This window comes from Anopheles gambiae, chromosome 3 (assembly GCF_943734735.2).
Source record: "Anopheles gambiae chromosome 3, idAnoGambNW_F1_1, whole genome shotgun sequence".
Lineage (NCBI taxonomy): Eukaryota > Metazoa > Arthropoda > Insecta > Diptera > Culicidae > Anopheles > Anopheles gambiae.
In genome coordinates this window covers 42442139-42458506 of record NC_064602.1, presented here as the reverse complement: position 1 = coordinate 42458506, position 16368 = coordinate 42442139, and the positions used below count along the sequence as shown (strand labels likewise).

The window sequence follows — 16368 nt, the reverse complement described above, 5'->3', positions numbered from 1 at the left end:
ACACCTTCCACTGCTTTCTGCTGCTCTATTGCGTGATGCAACTCTTTATCTTACCCTCCCTTCCCTTGAGTTGAGCGTTCAAGATCTAGTCTAGTGATCTCTTTCCACCAACCCATAGCATTGTGTAGTACACTCTTGGACGCATTCCCGCTGTTACTTCAAGTCTCTTTTATTTCCAACAGTTGGTATTTATTCCAGGGACGCTTAATATTGGAAATTAATTCTTATCTTATCCATTGTCCTTCTTCTTTCCCTCTGTTTCTTCTGCGCTCTCTTATTATTATGATATGCTGTGCGCGTATTGATCGATATTGCTTCATTCGTGCTCTATACACCACCAACCCCGTACGCATCCTTTCCCCGTATATGCGCATACGCATAATGCTTGGATACGATCCTGCGCTGATCTTGTCTTCTTCCTCTAAACTCCAACCTCAACCACCAACATCCAAACTGTTTGACTCCGTCTGGATACTCCTGTAGATGCGGGTTAAGATCGAACGTAAGCTAAGCATGCAAGCGGTGGCAAAACAGGATGTTTAAGGTCCCGCGTCGTCCTCAAGCGGTGTGTGCAAGCGACAGAGCGATTCAAACCTTTCCTGCGAGCGAATGACGAACGATGATGATCGATCCTTCTTATTGTCACTCTGACGTCCTGTGACAAACACACACACACATACACACAGCGAATATCGAATCACGCGTCTCTCCAGCCCCCAACCAAGCAAAACACCTTTTCAACAAACGACAAACGGGGAGTTGCAGAGATTGTTGCTGCCGCCCAGCTAACCCACCACTTTTTCCACCAACTTCAATCATATGAATACTATCGTAAGACCTGTTTCTATCTTTCTAACCGTTTTTACTCTTCTTTGTGTCCCTTTCTTGTGATGAGTGTTAGTGTTACGTGGGCTTGATCTTTTTTTAACTTGTTAACTTCCTCTGCCTGCGACATTTTTGTGCAAGGAGTTATGTTTTTTGTTTTTTTTTTCAAGGGTAGGCGAGACTCTGATCTCGTACTGGTAATGCTGATGGGCAAATGGGGGTTTGTGTTATGTGTGTTATGTGTTTTCCATTATGTTCTCATACCATCGAGATTCTGTTGAGATCATCACGATCGCTGTTATGTGTGGCACAGTTTTGTGTTTTGCTTTCATGCTTAAATCAACTCACGTCTCATGATCATCGTTCTTGTCATTTCGTTCTCATGTCGTCATTCGCACACACTTATCCTGGGGAACCTTTTTGGGGAAGAAAATATGATTAGTATCATGCATACACGATTATCTATCCAAAATCATCTGTCGGTGGGGCATCATCTGAGCTCTTTTTTCTCTCTCTCTCTCGGTGTATTACTTTCTCTATTCTCTATGGCTTGGAAATTATATCTTCTCACTGCTTCGGTGTTTGGTCATACTGTCATCAAAAACGTATACAAACGCTTTTTCTGAGTCTTTCATTTAGTCTAGTCGGTGAATAGAAATAGTGTCTGGACTAAATAGGGTTACCGTTTATAGTTGGTTCGTTATCGTCTTTCTATTTTATTATATTTTTATAATCTTAAACGGTAGTCATACATTTAAGTTTTCTGTTTTGGATTTAATTTACTGTTTGACTCTTACTAAACGAATATGTTTTACTGCCTGGTAGACTTATATTGCTAGTAGTTAGTGTAATGGTTTTTATCTGATTTTCTCAAGCGAGCTTTGTGTTTTTTGCTTGTTTTTTTATTTATAATTTTTAACTGCCCCGATGCGCTTTAATTTGATTGCTTCGACTGTTATGGCACGAGTTTTACGTTTTAATGCTTTTTACTTGAGTATTGTGGATTTGGATTTGTGCGTCAGTTGCTAAGTATCTTGAGTCGTGTAACGTATATTTAACTTCTTCGATGACTCGTACTGTTTGTACTTTTCTTTGTAATCCTTGTATAAGCCAAGTTTGCTCCGTGGTGTCCGTGCTTTTGGTTTTAGTAGAACGTTTTATTGAGCAAAATCTGCCGAATCAATCGCTTCAGTGGTTTCGGTCGAATGGTCGATTTCCTCCCCCCATTAAATTATCCATCCATTAGGGAAACCGGTTGTTATCCTGCGCACCCCCAAAACACCCACATTCACACACCCGCGTACTGCTACACCGCTCCGTGTTCTCACGCTCCTACCGCCCTATATTTCGCAGTCTCAAAACGGTGACATCCCGGACTTTCCCGCGTCCACGTCCGGGACGGGCAGCAGCACAACTCCGCCGGCGGTGAACGATGAGTCCCTTGATCTAATCACGCTCGACACCACCAACTCGAGTTTCGAGCTGGAGGACTTCGATCCGCTCAATGAACGGGCCAGACCGATCGGTGGTGTCGCTGCCGCTACCGGCACCGCGCATGCTCAACCCTCCAGCTCAGCAGCACTAACACCACCCTCCAGCTATGCGTCCGGCTTGGCAAATGTCGTCGCAGCGTCCGGCGTAACGATGCCGACCGGCCTGAGCGTTAATAATCCCATCTATCCTTACTTTACACCGCTTTACCAACAAAACGTCGCCACTACACCGCACTCCGCCCACCATCCACCACCATCACAACAACAACACCAATTCCATCGGACACTACTAGGGACGATGGCGGCAGGAGCAGGCGATGGACAATCACAGCGGCCCACTAGCAACACAGCGTCATCCACTGGTGCTGGTGCTGGTGCCGGTGCCCGGGAAAGCAATGTTTCCGACGATTTCGAACTGCTGCGAAACTATGGTCTAGACAAGTTTTCACTGTTGGACGGGGGTAGCACAAAAAAGCAAGCGCCCGCACTGCTGCACGTGAACGGTAGCACTGGCAAGGGAGAGAACCAACCGAGTACGACCAATGCTTCCGTTAATGCGCAGGTTCTTCCCAACGGGCGACAGATGGGCTGCAATGGTGGTAGCAAGATCGTGAACAACGGACCGACCAAAGCTTCGTTCAACAACTGGACGACGTTCGATTGAGATCAGCATGGGCGAATCCGTTAGGAGAGAGCGTTGCATCATCTGGCAGTTCTAGATCGTAAGCTCAACGCCGGGGGTTTAGTTTTCGCAAAGCAACATAAAAAACAAAAACCCGCAATAAACATTTCAGGCAAAGAAACTATCATTAATATACGCTTTTAGCAGCAAAAAGGAAAGTCTTCATTCCATGAGGTAGACAACAAAAAGGACAAAAGCGAAGGATTAATGAATCCCGGAAGCGTCTTAAAAGCTTAGGCCATATTAAACGTTTAATCAGTTATCATACAGCAAACTCTAGAGTCAATATTGTTTTGTTTTTCAGCTTCTTCTTCGTTTTGCCTTGATAAGTGTGTATGCAATAACGAATCCCGCAACCAGTTGTTGTTTTCTGTTGTCCGTTTATGTTCCACTCGTTTTTGTATTATATATAGTGTCATGAAAGCAAACATTGCAATCAATTCACGTGCTACATGTTATCATGTAGTGCCTGGAGGTTTCAGTGAATAGAGCAAACGGTGTTTTTTTTGTTTGATATTTAAATGTGTAGTTTCTGTGTAATCCTTTGCCCCGAGTTGTATTGAATAATTTTATAGATTTACCGTGTGGTTATTAGCGGTAGAAGCGGTTTAGTAAAAAGGAAAACATAATCGTATAACGATTTCAAAGTGTAGCAAGAGTTCGATAAATCGATGGCACATTTGTTGTGTGAGAAGCATGCGAAACAGCGCATAGAGGGAGAAACATTGTAGAGGAACAAAAAGACACATGGCACAGAATGTAAATCTAATTTAATTCTTAAACCTATGCACAAAACGAATGCAACAAACTAGACAAACGAGAAGATTGAACGAAAAAAACAAGTCAGGTAGAAGGGAAGGAAACATTTAAACTGTATTGCTGGCTATGCTGTGTGTAAAGTGGGAATAAAGATGAGTATAGAAAAAGAAAGCGGAACGCGTTTGGGGGAGGGAAATAGTTTACGCCGCATCAATGCGTTAATTATAGAGTGAAGCATTTTAAAAAATGTATTCGTTGCCAGAACAGAGACCGTAGTGTAGATTAACAAACAAACAAACAATTGATAGCATACACCAAATGTGTGGCAGGAACTACTGCGGGGGAATGCGGGATGGAGTATCATCTTAACCATCCTGCCCTGGTTAGGATAAAGTCATAGACATATAAATAGTGACAGATAGAGAGATAGAGAGAAAGAGTGGAGAGAGAGAGAGAGTGAAAGGATGGAGAATGAGTCAGGATTGCAGTTTTAAATTTGTTTTAACCTAAAAGAGAAACATATACAATGTTCTGTAGCGAGTGAGGATTATATTACTGCTTAATGCGATATTTTAGCGCCACTTACGTACTCTCTACCGTACTAGAAGAAAAAAAACACACATTAGTAACAGCTCGATCGTGTACTGTTGATAGATAAACCAAATATTCAACAATAACAGCAACAAAACGCTCACCTGGCCATGAGGCACGCAGGTGATGATACGTGTTAAGATATTTAGTCAAAATGTTGTAAAAAAAAAGAACACAGATATGGAGCGGTTTCTCGCAAATTTTCCATCACAACGTTCGCAATTTACTACAATTGCATCACAACAACACACACACTGCTCAAAGATAGGTTTACTCGAGGGGAACAGTAATATAGGGTTTTGGTTAAGTGTTTTGGAACACCGTTTGGAACACACCGTTGGGTTGCGCTCTTCTTAAACACTCAGACACATGCATCACGCTGTATCAAGCTGTATCAAATACCAAACGACGAAAGCAATTGATGCGTTTTATCAACAACACCGCAGCGCACAACCGCCCACGTGTTAACGACCAACGACCCGGGGTAGAAATAAGAGAATGCGTCACAGGTTCTTATACAGGACTTTTACATTTACAAAGGCAATATCAGAGCAAACAGTGGAAATGATAGAACTCTTTTTTTAGTTAGGAAACCGTTATAAACACTATACTCTGGCTATAGAACAAGAAATGAGTAGCGAAAGTCGCATTTGAGACGACCGATGAAGCTAATAACATTTAATCCCCATGCTGTACGCCAATTAATTGCTGGGGGTACTTCGTACTCGTTTTGACCGTGGTTTAAACCTACCAACATCGATGGCTCACTTTGCAAACAAGTTTCTTCCTTGGAAATACAATCATACAACACTATATAAATATATCATTGAACACGACAGCATCTAACCGATCAATCGAATAGAATCAATCCAGGCGTTTGAAGAGGAGTATGGTACCGATCACGTGGCGTAACTATATATTAAAACCGATTACACAAAAAAATGAAAAGCAAAAAGCATTTAAATTATCGCAACGTTTGGCAACATAAAATGCAGAAAGAAATATATCCAAACCCCATTGCTAAAACGACCATTATCGAATGATAGATACGTTAGAAGCATATAGCAAAGCTCTCAGTAAGGCTAAAATTAACAAATATATTTAAACAATACCTTCCCCACCCTCCAAATTTTATGCTGTTGCCGGAAAAAAGCCGAAAAACTTAACACAAGAAAAGACAGAGGATTTGGAATAACTTTATAACTTTGTTGTGCGCGTTGTGCTGCTTCTTTCTTTGTTTTGCAAAAGCGCGTATCATTAGCGGCTCCCTGCGGGAGGTATCATTAATCTATAATCGAATACGAGTTGGAAGAAAAAGGGAATCAAGAATGCTTCTTAACGTTTTAGCAGTGGTCAGATGTGAGCATAGAAAAGGACAAAGATTAGTTCCGAGCAGCAGTACCGGAGAACGTTGTGTAAGTGTGTGCGTGTGAGTGTACTTCCTGCGCGCAAGGTGCAGAGTGTAGAGATGGTAGCAACAGACAGACTATATATTGGAAAACCCGAATGTTGAATGTCAAATAAAAGACGAAACATATTACAAACGAAAAAAAAGGGGCTCTTCTTATATCACGTGTGCTTCGTGTATTAGTTTCGGTAAGATTGTATTGTTTACGACTTAAAGCTAACGAAAGTTAAGATTTGTCATGCTTGCGCCCTTGCAGTTAAACGCTATAATCTTTGAACACTCACTGGTAGTAGATCGGTCTTACCCGGTACCGAGGCCGATTGAGCTTAAGGTACGCCAAGTAGAGACTCATCGCAATGATACCGACAATCAGGCAGGCCAGTATAATTTTCTGTGCCCTCACCATCTGCATCTGTCGATGATCTCGCATCAACTGTACCACCTGCTCCATGCCGGGCAGATCCATTTCGCGATACTTGCGGCACAGCAAATTGTCGTGCACGGTTAGATAAACCAACAGATAGTCTTTGTACATGGGCGGTTCAGCGCAGCGCAGCTTGGGGAACAGTTTGTGTAGCTCGCGATTGGAATGCATCGCCGGGATGACTTTGCTCACGAACCACTGCATCGAGCAGTTGCAGTTGAACGGATTACCCTGCAGATCGACACCTTGGGTGATCTGCTTCCAGTGGACCATATCTTCCGGCACCTGCTGTAGTGCGTTGTAACTGAGATCAAGCTACAAAGAGAGGCGCTTTAGGTGAGCAATCCACGATTGGTGTGGAGTGATGGTTCTCTTACCCTTTTCAATTGCTTAAGATCAGTGAACGCGTGTGGCTCAATGTAGGAAAGTCGAGGACAAAAGGAAATCTCAATCTCTTGCAGATTTGCTGGAAAGAGTAAACAAGATTCAGGGATTAAAGTATGTTTTAAAAGAGCCTTCAGGTGTCTTCACATACCCGCTCCTTCGAAAGCAGTCTTCTCCACGGACTGTAAGTGCGGCATTCGGTTGAAGGAAACCTTCCGGATGCTGTTGCCTGTTGCATTGCTCAGCTTAGGTATGGTGTCGAAATAGTTGCCCGACAAGTCTAACTCCTCGAGCGCTGGGTAACAGTGTCCACAAAAGCTCGCCAATCGATTGCTCGATAGATCCAGATGTCGTACATAGTGGCCCTCTTTTGTCGTTTCGAGCTCGTTAAAGCTTAGGGAAAGCTCAACCAACGTATCCGGTAGCGAATCGAACGGCCACGCGGTGAACTTGTTGTGATCGAGAAGTAACCTGCGCAGCGATCGGGACAGTATGATAGGTTTGCTGTCAACTTTCTTGATGGAGTTGTGAGACAAGTCCAGTGTGTCCAGGGCATCGAGCTTGGACAGCTCGGTGCGCAGCGACTCGATGCGATTGTGCGAGAGGTTGAGATGCCTTAGCTCACCCCAGGTGAATGATTTGAAGCCATTGATTTCGCTGATCCAGTTGTTCGATAAATCCAGCCGTTGGAGTTTGTTGGGCAGGTAAAATAACTCTAACAGGAGAGGAGAGCAGAATTGTTTATTTTTTTTTACACTGTCGGTGTGATAAGACTCCTCTACTTATCACGCTTTGCAAAACCCTGGCGCAATCACAATTAACGAGAAGGAAACGCACAGGGGGTTGATTTATCGCGTATCACATACCATTCACCGCTGTTATCATGTTTCTGCGTAATGACAGCACGGTCAACATTTTGAAATCGACAAACGCTTTTGCCTCCACCACGGTTATTTGATTTTCGTCCAGATTCAAGCTTACCACGCCGTCATGCCCCTGCAGACTAAACATAGATCGTTGCAAATGATTTTGATTGCCAATTACGCTGTGTCTTAGTTAAATCCAAGTGTGATGGATCACTCACATATCGACGTGCGGCACTTCTAAGCCATTGAAAGTGACCTCCAGCGTGGGGTTCGCTTCCGCCACACTATCAAGCTCGGACCAGCTCCAGCTGGTAAAGTCGAACTCTTGATTGAACGATCCGCTGTATTGTTTCCACATGGTGTGATTAAACCGTAGCCGCACTTGCGCGCCATCGTTCTCACTAACAGTGCACTGCATATACTGACACACTTTTGCCGTTTGCAGCGGCTCATCGGACGCGTACACAATTACCGGCATCATTAGACCGCTCATTAGCCACAACCGAACCAACCACCATCCCACCTGAAAGTGTTTGGGCGTTCTTCGAGCCATACTTTTAGGTGCTTAGAAACGCAATCAGTACTAAGCACAACGATGCAACAATGCACACATTAAGGCTGAGCTCTCCCGAACGTAGAAATCCAATCAATCAGCTACGCGCACTCACTACCAACTGCGCGCGGACAAGGCTCGACTCGGGGCCTCGGACAGCTGTGTTATCATATCAACGTGATAACGATAACGGGTAGTATGAGTTCTATACTCATAAAAAAATAATAATTCCTACGAGGCACTTTTCCCACCCCCTTTCTCCCTCTCACCAACTCCAATCTTTAAGCCGAAGGTCAGTCTAGCATTTATGCTGTTTCTTAACACGCGTGTGTCTCGAGCAACACTCTCGCGGGAGCGCGCGCGCGGGCACACACTCACTCACTGACTATAGCCCCGCGAGTCCCAAGCGTGAAACGATCGGTTGGCAGTGGCCGGAACACTGACCTTTTTTGTTGCGGTGTTGCGCTGGCGCTTGCCGGAGCGCTCCTCCGAGTGCAGCTGCTGGCACATTATTAGTTATTCATAAAGTTGAACTTAAGAAAGGTTTCAGGGCGAATCGGAAGTTTGTTATTTACACTTCCATTTGGAGGTTATTTTGGTGTAGAAGTAGAAAAAAGCTCAATTGATGTTTGAGTGTGAACGAGTTTTTTAATGCTATATAAGTGCGATCGTTTATCAGCCTCGAGATCCCATGCGATCATGCATTTTGTCGTTGAATTATAATGGAAACATATACAGTGGCAGTGACCCTAAATCGGACGCCTAATTTTTCTTCTAGTTTACATTAGTATTGTGCTAAATTTGAGCGGTTAAGGTCAGTTAAGTGGCTTTGCTGGTACAAAAAATCGGGCCAGTATCTAAATTTCTCATGGAAAACCGTAGCGTAGTGACGTGCCGACAGTGCATCATTCATTATCCAGCGCTACAACCGCTTTGCGGTCTTGGCCTGCCTCAGGAGTGTCCGAAACCGCTCACGGTCTCGCGCCTTCGTCTGCCAGTCCGTTATCCCGGCCTTAATGGAGGACGTCTCTACGCCATCTTGCCACATCAATTTGGGCCTACCACGCCTCCTCTGTCCTTGTGGACGGCCTAAAAAGACTTTACGGACTGGGTCGTCCGTTTCCATGCGTACAACATGGCCAGCCCACCGGAGCCTGGCGAGCTTGATACGCTGTACGACAGTGAGGTCGCCGTACATCTCGTATAGCTCGTCATTATATCGGCTCCTCCATTGTCCTTCCACACATACGGGGTCTTCCTTCTGTAGCAGTATCCTTCTGAGCATCTTCCTCTCGAACGCGGCTAAGAGGGTTTCGTCAGATTTGGACATAGTCCATGTCTCAGAGGCGTATGTGAGTACCGGCACTATATAGGTACTATATAGTCCCAGCTTCGTCCGTCGCGACAGGTTCTTTGAGGTGAACTGCTTTTTCAGGCTGTAGAATGACCGGTTGGCAGCCAGCATCCTTGCGCGCAACTCAGCTTCCATGCTATTGTCGTTGCTATTGTCTGACCTTTGATCCCAGATATGTGAATTGTGGGACGACTTCAAAAGTGCGTTCACCTATCTGCACGTCACGCCTACGTAGATTCTGATTATTTGTTGCCGGGCCCGCTGATGTTGCCACCATCAGTTTGGTCTTTGCCTCGTTTATCTGCAATCCGAGGTTCTCTGCCGCCTGCTCGATCCCTTGGTAGGCTTCTGCTACATAGGAGAGCCGCAGACCAATGATGTCTATATCATCAGCGTATGCCAGGATCTGGGTTGACTTATAGAAGATGGTTCCCGTAGTCTCCACCCTCGAGTCGCGGATGACTCTCTCTAGCGCCAGGTTGAATAGGAGACAGGCGAGCCCGTCTCCCTGGTGCAGACCTTTGGTGGTAGCAAAAGGTCCTGAGAGTTTTTCATCCACCCTCATCTGGCATGTGACGTTGGTCATAGTCATTCTAACTAGCCTTATCAGTTTGGCCGGGATTCCAAAAGAGCTCATAGTGTCATACAGTTTTACCCAGGCTATGCTATCATATGCGGCTTTGAAGTCAATGAAGAGATGGTATGTGTCGTGTCTGTATTCAGCCATCTTCTCCAAGATCTGCCCCTTGGTGAAGATCTGATCAGTGGTAGATTTTCCGTTTCGGAATCCCCTTTGATAGTTTCCGACTATCTCTTCGACGTGAGGGACAAGAAGATCCTGAAGGATCAGGGAGAATATTTTATAGGCGGTATTCAACACCGTAATACCCCTGTAGTTGTTGTAGTCCAACCTATCTCCCTTCTTGTATGTGGGGTAGATGATGCCGGGATTCCAATCACAAGGCATCGATTCGCTATCCCACTCCTCAGTAACAATTTGATGAACCAGTTCCAGTTCAGCTGTTCAGCAATTCCGTCAGTTCCGGGTGCCTTGTTATTTTTCAGCCGACGGATAACTTTTGGGTTTGGTCGATGCTTGGTGGCAATAGCATGACACTATATACTAGTGGAGCCTCTAGCTGTTCGTTAAACTGGTCGTTGAGTAACTCATCACAGTACTGAGCCGACCGCGAGAGCACACCGTACGCCTCTCTGGTTTTCTTGAGTTCCCGTATGCTTTGCTCATTCCATATGTGTTTCTTGGAGCGGTGAACTCGTTTCTCTTCGCGTCAAAGCCGTGCATGGCCGCGTTATATGTCGTTGCTGCATTGTTCGGTATGCATTGTTCTTACGTTCGGAACCAGCCAGATTTGGTGTTGCCACGACGTGGTAGACAGTCTTGGGGGAATTTGTAGCACAGTTTATTATTTTTGTTTTAGAGCGTTCGTATTTTCGTAGGGGGAAGTGAAGTATATTTTCTGCACTCTGCTGATCAAACAACTTAAATGTTTCTGTTCGGGGGGGTTCTCGGGAGCTCTCGATCACGAGGCCCCTACTCTCTATGAGTCTTATCGTCCACGGGTCCCTATCGAGCACGGACGACGTGAATGAGCCTACTGCACCCTCTGTTTTATATGCTGCATATATACTATCCGCACCCTCTCAGTCCTCTTACCGTTTTATTCGCTACTGCCAATAACTGTAATTATTTAATGTTACATCACTGCCTGAAGAAAGTTGTAGTTGGCCATAGTTTAAGGAACCGCCCCTGAAAGCCACAAAATCATAAGGATGGATGAAAATATGGTGTGTCCGGCACTAAGGTGCAGCCACTGTATGCTTATTTTCGATGAGACTGACTCTCCATTATCGTTTGTTTTCATAGAAGCTATCATATCTCTTATGAAGAAATTCACATGATCTGCCACTTTGTCCCAATATTTCCCTTATATTTAGGTCTTAGTTGGGATGTAGTGTTGTTTAAGATTTTCTTTATTGATCAAACTAAATCACTGTCTACCCACGAGTGATGTACTGTAGAGGTGACCAGGTGACAGCCGTGCCGACTCGTGATCGGCAAAGCGCGGCTCTTTGATACCGAGATGGCGGCTCTTAACAGTTCATATATTCCAAAGATAACTTACACATTTTTGCTCTTGGTTTGACCATTTGGCTCTTCGCGTCGTAAAGTTTGCCGACCGCTGGTATAGTGCATACAATACGTTAATTAACTAGCACGCATACAATACGTTAATTAAATAATACCATACATACCCGAGATGGCTATTATGCATAGAATATTTAAAAGAATCAGGAATCGGACCACTTGCCAATCTCAAGATTCGTTTTGGTTATTTTAAGGGGTGTATAAAGGCACTATGTTCTTCATGGATTATTTTTTTGGGTAAATCATACACCACAACCAACGAAATGGTGAAGGAGAGACATCGCATATAAATTGAACCAAATATACTACGGAGCTCCTTCAAATATGCTTCTTAAATTTGAATAATAATGTTTCTTGTATTAAAAGTGTCTTTGAACGTTTTGGAAGGAAGTATTTTATGTTATTTTATGCAATTCCTCGAATGAGATCGTGTGATATATCACAACTTGCTCTGCGTTCTAGAAATAATCTTATTTTGATATAATATTTTTATATGTTTAACCTAATACGATGTTTTATTCAATTCCTCGCCGTCTAAATGGTACATGCTTTCCCTACACGCTCGATGTTACGCAGCAGCGACTTCATTCACTTCCAGCTGCATTTTGCTTCGGTTTAACCGCTTCCGCACCGACCAGACTGCGAATCTTCGACACCTGTGTCTGGTCCAGCGTGAACGAGTTGAAAATATGCCGTCCAATGTCCACACTCTCCGGATACCCGTTCTCGCTGCAGTACTGCAAACACTGCAGGGCAACCGATGGCGTTCTGTTGGCCACGCACAAATTCACAAACTCGCGCAACCCATCAATCCTCGGCTCACCCACGATCGAGTTCTGTTCCTTGCTGAGCTTGGTAAAGACGGCCGTCGCCTTCTCGTAGTCCCCAGCCCGGGCGCACAGCAGCAACACGTCGCCCAGCATCGGTCCGGGCATGCCGGTCGTCGTGGTGGCGCGCGGTGCCGCAGCACGCTCCTCCATCCGGTTCCACATGTCCCAAGCAATGTTGGCGAAGCGCTGAACCAGCTCCGCGTGCTTCGGCTCGTCCGCCGACGGTTGATTCGTGACCATGATGTGCAGCAGCAGGCTGACCAGATTTTCCCGCCCCGTATGGTCGAACTGCACCATGTGGGACCACAGCAGCGGCACGTGCTCGATAGCGGTGTTCATCTCGACCGAGCGCAAAATGTCCTCCATCACCGACGGTTCCGGTATGTAAACGTTCGGCACCAGTAGGTGGTACGTTTCGAGGAAACTGTCGAGCGGTTCCGTGGTCGCCAGCAGGGCAAAGTAGTGCCGATAGTAGATCGATTCCTTGTATGAATCGCCAATCAGGTTGTAGTTTTCGCCTTGGTGCAGCAGCTGGTTGACGCGCTTCGCCAGCTCCTTATCGTGCAGATGGTTGCGGCACACGTCCATCGCCGTCACGAAGAAGAACGTATCCTTCGGATCCTGGATCGTAAACTCTTTGCCCTCGATTTCGTTCATAATGTCGTGCAGCACGTGGCTGACCGGGCCCCGTTCGCGACAGAAGATGACCAGCATGTAGTACCAGCTCGCCAGGGACGGTTCGATACCGAGCTGCTTAAACTCGGCCAACGTTTTGAGCGCGTACGTGCGCGGATGATTGTACCCACCGATCGTTGTCACCGTCTGCAGGATCCCGTTCAGCGTACCGAGGTTCGGCCGCAGTCCCTGCTGCTTCATCGTAGTCATAACCTCGCACACCAGATCCCACCGCTTGTCGTAGCTTTCCTTCAGGAACGAGGCGATGTGCAGCAAACTGTTGAACGTGTTCGTGTCGAGCTCGATGCCCTTCTCCACCGTCTCCTGGTACAGGGCCCAGGCTTTCTCGACCTGGAAGAAGCGTGCCATGCCGCGGATCATGGCACAATAGTGTTCGGACCGTTTCGATTCCAGCCCGTGGAACAGTTCCTCCGCCAGCTCGAAGTCTTTCCACGTTTTGCGCTGCCGTTCGCGGCCAACCGTTCCCTGGCGGAACCAACGCTCCTCGATGAACTGTTCCGGCAGCGTGTCCTCGTGGTTGTAGAAGCAGAGCAGCTCCAACAGCTGCTGCTTCAGCTCATCCCCCACCTCGATACCGTTCTTCTTCAGCAGATTGTACACCAGTATCGCGTCCTTCACCTCCACGCTGTCGATCAACTGCTGCAGATCGGTCGTCTCCACCTGGCTTTCCTCGTTGTACACCATCGTCGGTACGAACGCTGGTACCGGCGGGTCAGCTTCCATGTGCCGGAACAGCTTCGCGTTCTCCTGCCGTATCCAGTGGGCCGCCTTGCGTCCCGCCTCCTGCGCCAGGGCATACGTTTTCTTGTTCGCGTTCGACGTCGGTATCAGGTACGGATCGTCGTGGTATTTGTAGTGCGGAGCGGTCGGATCGAACCCGACCGTCGCGGACAGTGCCATCAGAATGTCGGTCGGGCCACGTTCGATTCGGGTCGGGATTACGATCTTCTCTTTCGCCGGTGGTGCTGTCGCACCGGTATCACCCGTCGACGATGCCGGCTGCGATGAGGTGCTTTGTGATGCGCTGAACACTTTGCCGTACGCCAGCGTGTGGTTGCGCGAGTGCACCCGTAATCGGTACATGGATTTCCACAAATTGTTCATCCTTTACGATGCTTTTTCACAGATAAATGCAATGAAATTGAGCAGAAAATGCGTGCACCGCACGTTGCGTTTTTGCACCGCGAAACACCTTTTCTACACAACAAAAACAACCATGTGTTATGTCATGGGGGTGAGAACCAGTGTGGCCAGATTATTTTGGCGGTTTTCGGTAGGCGCATCAAAATTTTATCGGTAGTTTTCGGTAGGTTAAAACTCGAAAATTAAAAGAAGTAAAAGCGAAAGAAGTGTTAAGCGGGAGGGGGGGGGGGTCTAATGCGCAAAATGAAAGTTCCATCTCATGAGAATATGCATCCTTTATCTAGGATATGGATTAGATTTGGTTCAGCGGTTACACAAATGAAGATTTTTCTGAAGTGTCGATCTGAAAATTGGAATTCTAAGCCAATTCTAAGATGCACATTTTTTCTCAGTGGTGGCAAGTTCTTTTTCTCGGGGCTCTACGCGACCGCTTAGGGCCGCTGCAGTGCTCCATCGGATACGATTTTATCGTACGTGCTGTCATTTGATTTTCGCTGGATTATTTAGATTGATTTGAGAGTTTGGCTGAGTTTTATAGTTCCATGATTAAAAAAATTGAGATTTTTTCCTTCAAACCCTAGATATATATACATCGGTATTTCTGGTCACTTTGCCCACAGGGCAAGGCGAGCTTTTTGGCGGCCACCGTCGCAAAACCGTCGCGTAACGTCAAAACCGACGTCACAAGTACTGCAAACCGACGTCGCCAGTGAGCGAAACTCGCAACGATTTCAAGGCGCTGGCGACGTCGGTTTGCAGTACTTGTGACGTCGGTTTTGACGTTACGCGACGGTTTTGCGACGGTGGCCGCCAAAAAGCTCGCCTGACCTGCGGACCAGTGTGGCCAGATTAAATTAGCAGATTTCGGCAGGAGAACTGTTGAGAACGCAACCATTTAAATTTAATCAATTATTTTAACGATCTATTTCTTTTTACCCTACTAGCAAAGAGAATGAAAAAGTGTGCGACTTTTATAAATAATGTGAGTGGTTTGAAGGAAGATTGTGTGAAGCTATGAATCAAAAGTTGCTTTTATTTGTAATACAAGTGATAAAATATGTATAAACCAAGTTTGATGTGTTAAAGTTTTTCTTTTGATTCGGGTGCACCAAGTCCGTGTAAAGGGAAGCGCACAGCGCGCTAAGAAAGAAACGAGCGGGAGGAATCAAGTGGGGTACCAATTCAGCGCAGCGCAAGCCGAAAGAAACGGAAAGGAAGGGGTATGATGAAAATACAATGAAACAGCGCGAGCGAGCGTTCTTTTCAGTGAGAGCGGTTCTCAAAGAGAACCCGTTAGAGAGCGGTACTTGTTCCGACGCAATGCGTTGCGATTTTGCCAAAATGTATGGGATTTGACAGACGCATGCGTTAACGACGCACGACGCAGCGTAAAAGTAGAAAAATTTATATTTCGACGCACGTCGTGACGCGTCTGTCAAAATGGTTTAACCATATCGCGTGAAAATCGATATTTTTTCACGTTAAATTGTTTCGAGCGCAGTTTTGCGTGTAGTTGGACAACTAAATAATTTTATTAACAAAACAAAATAAATGTATAGAAAGCAATTTCGTAATTGCTGCAAAACAGGTGTGTGCGGGTCAGTATGCAATATGCAATAAAAAAGCGAAAACATGCTTTGCACTGTTTTAGGCAGAACTGTAAATGATTTTCCAGTTGTAATTTAACATTATAATCACATCAGAACCTATAAATAAGAGGCATTATTGCTGTTTGTTGATGTTTTTCTTTGTTAAATGTGTTGTCATATCCATGCAGAACGTAGCGAACAGATACCAGCGTGCGTCACGCAATGCGTTGCGATACGCTGCGTCGAAACAAGTACCAAGCCCTTACAGCCGTGAAAGTTTCGGTTGAAATCTTTATTCGTCTTCTAAGGCGACTAAGGCCTTAAATGCCTTCTGAATGCCTTCAAAGCCGTTTAATGTTGGTAGGGTCATCTGTGAATCGGTAGGCATATAAAAAAATCGGTAGGAATACAGATACATCGGTTTTTCTGGTCACTCTGGTGAGAGCTGTCATGTGCGTTCGGTTGATGTGCAGCGCCATCTATGTGTGAGATATAAAGTGGTATAATGGTTCGATTTGAAATTCTGTTCAAACCGTTAATCTTGGCAACGTCCAAAAACGTAATAAAAAGATTCACACGTGGTTTGAAATTCTGCTCAGACCGT

General features: G+C 45.6%; 3 protein-coding genes across 7 annotated transcripts in view; 1 reads left to right on the top strand and 2 right to left on the bottom strand.

The window, feature by feature from the left end:
- Positions 1–16368, top strand: part of LOC1279181 (DENN domain-containing protein 1A) — a 120234-nt gene that overhangs the window by 17899 nt on the left and 85967 nt on the right. For 3 of the 5 annotated variants that reach the window (XM_061660775.1, XM_061660777.1, XM_061660774.1), the window contains one exon: positions 2179–5904. The exons of 1 other annotated variant lie outside the window; for it this stretch is intronic. In XM_061660775.1, the coding sequence (XP_061516759.1) occupies positions 2179–2982 (804 nt within the window). In that variant the 3' untranslated portion in view covers positions 2983–5904. Of the gene's footprint in view, positions 1–483; positions 5905–16368 lie in introns of those variants that run through there. One more of the 5 variants, XM_061660776.1, reaches the window with a different exon arrangement.
- LOC1279179 (leucine-rich repeat neuronal protein 2) lies at positions 5910–8230 on the bottom strand. The gene is made up of 5 exons (XM_001689097.3): positions 7651–8230; positions 7433–7569; positions 6718–7281; positions 6560–6648; positions 5910–6497 (listed from the first exon to the last, which is right to left on the bottom strand). Exons 1-5 carry the CDS (start codon positions 7983–7985, stop codon positions 6039–6041), a joined length of 1584 nt encoding a protein of 527 aa, XP_001689149.2. The 5' UTR covers positions 7986–8230; the 3' UTR covers positions 5910–6038.
- On the bottom strand, positions 11993–14279 carry LOC1279178 (small ribosomal subunit protein mS39). Its single transcript, XM_318858.5, has one exon. The coding sequence runs from the start codon at positions 14134–14136 to the stop codon at positions 12091–12093; it is 2046 nt and encodes a 681-aa protein (XP_318858.5). The 5' UTR covers positions 14137–14279; the 3' UTR covers positions 11993–12090.

Coding starts and splice junctions, on each gene's coding strand:
- LOC1279178 (XM_318858.5), bottom strand. CDS start 14,136: ATGAACAATTTGTGGAAATCCATGTACCGATTACGGGTGCACTCGCGC.
- LOC1279179 (XM_001689097.3), bottom strand. CDS start 7,985: ATGGCTCGAAGAACGCCCAAACACTTTCAGGTGGGATGGTGGTTGGTT. Junction 7,570..7,650: donor GAAGTGCCGCACGTCGATAT/GTGAGTGATCCA, acceptor ATCTATGTTTAG/TCTGCAGGGGCATGACGGCG. Junction 7,282..7,432: donor CATGATAACAGCGGTGAATG/GTATGTGATACG, acceptor CTCTCCTGTTAG/AGTTATTTTACCTGCCCAAC.